General features: G+C 39.9%; 1 protein-coding gene across 1 annotated transcript; it reads left to right on the top strand.

Annotated features, from left to right (window-relative positions):
• Positions 1-2,650: 2,650 nt before the first annotated feature.
• CANTADRAFT_20838 (uncharacterized protein) lies at positions 2,651-3,813 on the top strand (the record flags this gene model as incomplete). Its single annotated transcript, XM_020206626.1, has 2 exons — positions 2,651-3,784; positions 3,805-3,813. The coding sequence occupies 2 exons, from the start codon at positions 2,651-2,653 to the stop codon at positions 3,811-3,813; spliced, it is 1,143 nt and encodes a 380-aa protein (XP_020064652.1).
• Positions 3,814-4,650: the final 837 nt, after the last annotated feature.

Below are 4,650 nucleotides of genomic sequence, written 5' to 3'. Positions count from 1 at the left end.
CATTAAACATCCCTATTGCCATGCTCTGAAATCATGGGTTGATAATCAAAGTTGATGATATGCACACCTTCATATTTAANTATAATGCAATGAAAATTCGAGCGCCTTGAAATTCAAGAAGCTGGAAGTATTTATGGAAGTTAGGTTTCATTCAATAATATTTTTTGCATGCTTATCGCTTTCTGCTAGACTAGGTGGATAGTTGAAGATAAGGGATGCGAGAAGCAATGATTTGAAAGTGCAAGAGTCCTGCTAAAGGTTTGTTACCCAGTTGCACTTTCTGTAAGTTAGAGCCTACAGGATCCGAAACTTATTCTATTCATCTTGATACTTCCTTTCCAATCTTTCAATAGTCCTATAGGAAGGAGGTAACATTATCAAATTAGTTTTACTCAATGTAATAATACTGTACCCGATTCTTTCGTAGGACTGCAAGTCCGGACCAAATCGTGTGATATTCTGCTGGCTGGGAAATTGTGAAAAATAGTGACTCGGCCAAAAACATAATTTACTAACTATCACAATTAGACGCGAACGCAAATCTAACTTCGTAAATAGGAGGGACAAATAACTTTAAACGGAGTTGTATACCTTGGTGACATTTTAAATCCGGCTTGCATATGTTCTCGAGATTCTTTTGCAGAACTGCGGGTGAGAANTCTGCAGCCGAAACTAAAAAATTTCGAAGGCACGGAACATAGTTTTACAGCTTACGCGGTGGAAGAATGCATATGGTCATCGAAGCCCGCCTTGCGCCAGTGATGATGAAAATAATGGATCCAAACAACTATGTAAAGGATGTTGTCCCTATCTTTGGATTTTCGAATAGTTGCGAAAATCAAGACCTCGAAGACCAACTTTGCCACTACAGTGTACACGTTCTTTTCGTTATCACTGTACAAATAAGATCTTAACAGGACTGTTCACAGCATTAAACAAACAATCAAAAATGCAAACAGTATGCGTTGCTTAACTTAAGAAATTTTCTTCACTTAGAATATCCCTTATTTTTAGTTTACGAGCCGTAGGGCCTCACTAACATCTTCTCTAATGCCCCTGCAAAATTGAAGGTGAAATTTTAGACCGAAGGTCACACAGAAAATTTGAGATATTTTACAATAGTAGCATCCTTAATAGTGCCTTTTTGTTGCAAGAGTGTTGATGATCATGATTCTTGATAAAAGGTGTACTGTTTTCCCACCTGANAGGCAATTGAAAGGATGGTAATGTTGTAAACATGTTAGAGGTATCAATAGCCTATGCGATTAACTGGATTAAAAACTCGCGTTGCCTATAAGTAAAATAAAGCCATAAGGCTAGGAATTTATCATGAGAAAAATATTACTAATGAAGGCTAGGTACAAGAAAAATCCTTAATCCTACCACGTCCAACTTCTGCTATTTGGGCTAATTTTTCTACAAATGGAAACCCTTCAAGCACATACTAGCCAAAATAATATTTTATTTTCAGGAACACCAGAGGCTTCTAGAGAAGAATTATTTTCATTAAGACTTGAAGTGGCCTGCATTTAATATAAGAGCCTCCATTATCGATCGATATTCAAATAGTTATACACCAGTTGTCACTGAAATGGCCATGTAGAAAAAATGAATTCATTGCTATTGCTTCTTTCATAACTATTCCAATAGTTTCAATGGTGATTGTAACCAAAGTGGGCAAACACACATAAGTGACCCTATTATGTATAGGACCACTTAAAATGTTCCTTTGAGCATACAATATTTTTATCTCTTTTGCTCACCATCGCTTCCCCTTTTCATGAAGAAAGATTCCTATCCATATTTCAGATAAACCCATGCTTTTCTGACTCAAGAACGAACCGAAAGGCTATCAAAGTAAGTACAAATACCTCAATAAATACCAGCACACCGGAACCGTTCCATTCAGAATATACAACTAACCTATCGTCTAGTTTTAGAGTCATTGCACTGATTGCATTACAAATTGCTCTCTTCAAGAAGCAGAATCATTTTTGAGGCTCCAAAGAAAAGCCACTCCCGCCCTTTAAACATATTCATCTGAAAGATGAAAGTAAGAAAACACTATCCGAAGGCAGTTTGAACAAATAAAATCTGTAGCCTAAAAAGACTTTCTCCAGACTTGACTCAATCTTATTTTTTAATAATATTCATTTACGAAAGGTTCCATAAACCAGCAAGTTCTGATAATATTTTAATAAGCTGTTGCAGATCTTGCGCAATGAAGCATCTAAAGTACTCTTGTTAAATATTTTGGCGCACATTGAAATGTTAGCATGATCTAAGATCCTTATACTTCACCAAAGATGCTAGCATTTGAAAAGGAGACTGAGTAGATCACAGTTGCAAAAACCAAAAGTTGTGTTAAAACTATTTTATTAAAACTTTTATTTTCCAAACTTAAGAGATAAACCTAGGTCAACTAAAAACTGCAAAAAACTTCTATGTACCTCTGAATTTATAGTTCATCTGCAGAAGACAGTATTATCAAGAGATACATCAAGCATTACCAAGCTGATACCGCAAATTTACCCGAGTGCTCTGCATATTTGAGGAAGAGGATTGGAAAACTAAAATTGGACTTGGGGCATCATTATTTATAGTGCCTTTCTCTCGTTTTTCATGGTTTATATAGTGCTCCGTATACAAAATGAAGTTGTCGAGGTTATTGGCTTTTGCTGCCACTTGTGCTGTGGCTTGTTCAACAGAGGNTTTCGGTATTCTTACGACTTTTGATTCTTATACTTACCAAGGAGACTCCCCCTACCCCCTTCCTTCTGACCCAGGTTGGGTGGCTACTGTTGGTTGGAAAATGAACTCTAATGATGTAATGCCTGGTGATACGTTCCAATATTCTTTTATTTGTGCTTATGCTTTCACAGCTGACAGTCAGACATTCAATTTCGAAGCTGGTGGAAAGACCTATGCCACGTGTTACACTTATTCTGGTGAAAGTTACGAAGGATATGCCATGTTCAGATGTACTATTACCGATGAGATTCAAAACGTAAACGAAATTGGTGGTACATTATCTTTTCCTTATATTTACAATCTTGGAGGGTCCCTTAGTGAATCTGATATTTTTGGTAGTTTATATTGTTTGACACCAGGAGAGAATACCATCGTAATCTATCCCATGAGAGATGGTGAAAGAAACGTGACTTTCAATGCTGGCACTCCAACAAACAGACTGTTGGAGGAAACCATAACTANTTTGCGATTACTTCCACAGAGAAGGGAGCTTCAGTCATATGCAGTCGGTCAACTTTGCCCTGATGGTTTTGCAAGAGGTCAACTTGAGATCTCCCTAGAGAATTCCGTCATTAATTGTACATCCGTTGAGACTGCAATCACCAACCAACTTAGTGCTTGGGGATTTGTCCAAACCTTCCAATTAGACTCAAATATTAGTGTGGTTTGTCAGGAAAATCGCGTTCAAATTTCCTACGAAGATATTCCTCAAGGCTACCGCCCTCTTGTTGATTTCTTGTCCAGCTTCCCAGAAGGCGAATCTGTCCTCGCTACCTACACTGATGTTGCTACTTGCAACAGCCAGATAGTCCTCAATAGCACCTACATAGAAGATTGGTCTTTGGTTTTGGGCGAAATTGGATCTGGAGGACCAGCTGAAGGAGATGTAGTTACAACTGTTACTCAGACTTATACAGGCTCAAGAACTAGTGTTACTACATTACCAGTTGCCACTGGTCGTGGTAACACTGAAACGGTCGTTGTTCTTCTTCCAATCCCAACAACAACAGTCACCAGNACTGGAACTGGACTGGTTAGAACTACTATCACTAGATCTGCTAGCCCAGGGCAGACTGCTAGTGTTATTGTCGAACTTCCTGCACCTGTTGTAACTGTTACTGCACCATGGACTGGGTCTGTGACTGCTACCGTTACTAGAACTGGTACAGATGGTACCAACACTGTTGTGATTGAGACCCCAATCCCACGTACTGCCACCGTCACTACTGGCTGGACTGGAACTGCCACTGCCACTGTCACCAGAACTGGTACAGATGGTACCAACACTGTTGTGATTGAGACCCCAATCCCACGTACTGCCAGTATTACTGAAGGATGGACCGGTTCTTTCACCACCACTGTCACCAGAACCGGTACTGAAGGCACCAACACTGTCGTCATCGAGACTCCTGTTCCTCAAACCACCGTTACTTCTGCTTGGACTGGTAACTCCACAACCACCACCACCAGAACTGGTACTGACGGTACCAATACTGTTGTGATCGAGACTCCTGTTCCAGTATCTGAAACTCCAATCCAAGTCACCTTCACAGTTACCTCCGCATGGAGTGGAAGCTTCACCACTTCTACTACTGCTTCTGGCACAGATGGGATTAATACTGTGGTCATCGAAGTCCCAGTTTCAACTGAAAGTACCACTGAACCATGGACCGGTACTTTCACCAACACTGTCACCAGAATCGGTAATGGCACCAACACTGTGATTATTGAAACTCCAGTTCCTGAAACTACTGCTTCTACGGGTTGGACTGGATCATTCACTACTACTATTACTAGAACTGGTAATGGCACCAACACTGTAGTCATTGAGACTCCTGTTCCTCAAACAACCTTATCTTCAGACTGGACGGGATCATTCACTACTACTGTGACCAGGAC

This window comes from Suhomyces tanzawaensis, assembly GCF_001661415.1.
Source record: "Suhomyces tanzawaensis NRRL Y-17324 unplaced genomic scaffold CANTAscaffold_3, whole genome shotgun sequence".
Lineage (NCBI taxonomy): Eukaryota > Fungi > Ascomycota > Pichiomycetes > Serinales > Debaryomycetaceae > Suhomyces > Suhomyces tanzawaensis.
This window is presented reverse-complemented; position numbering and strand designations above follow the sequence as displayed.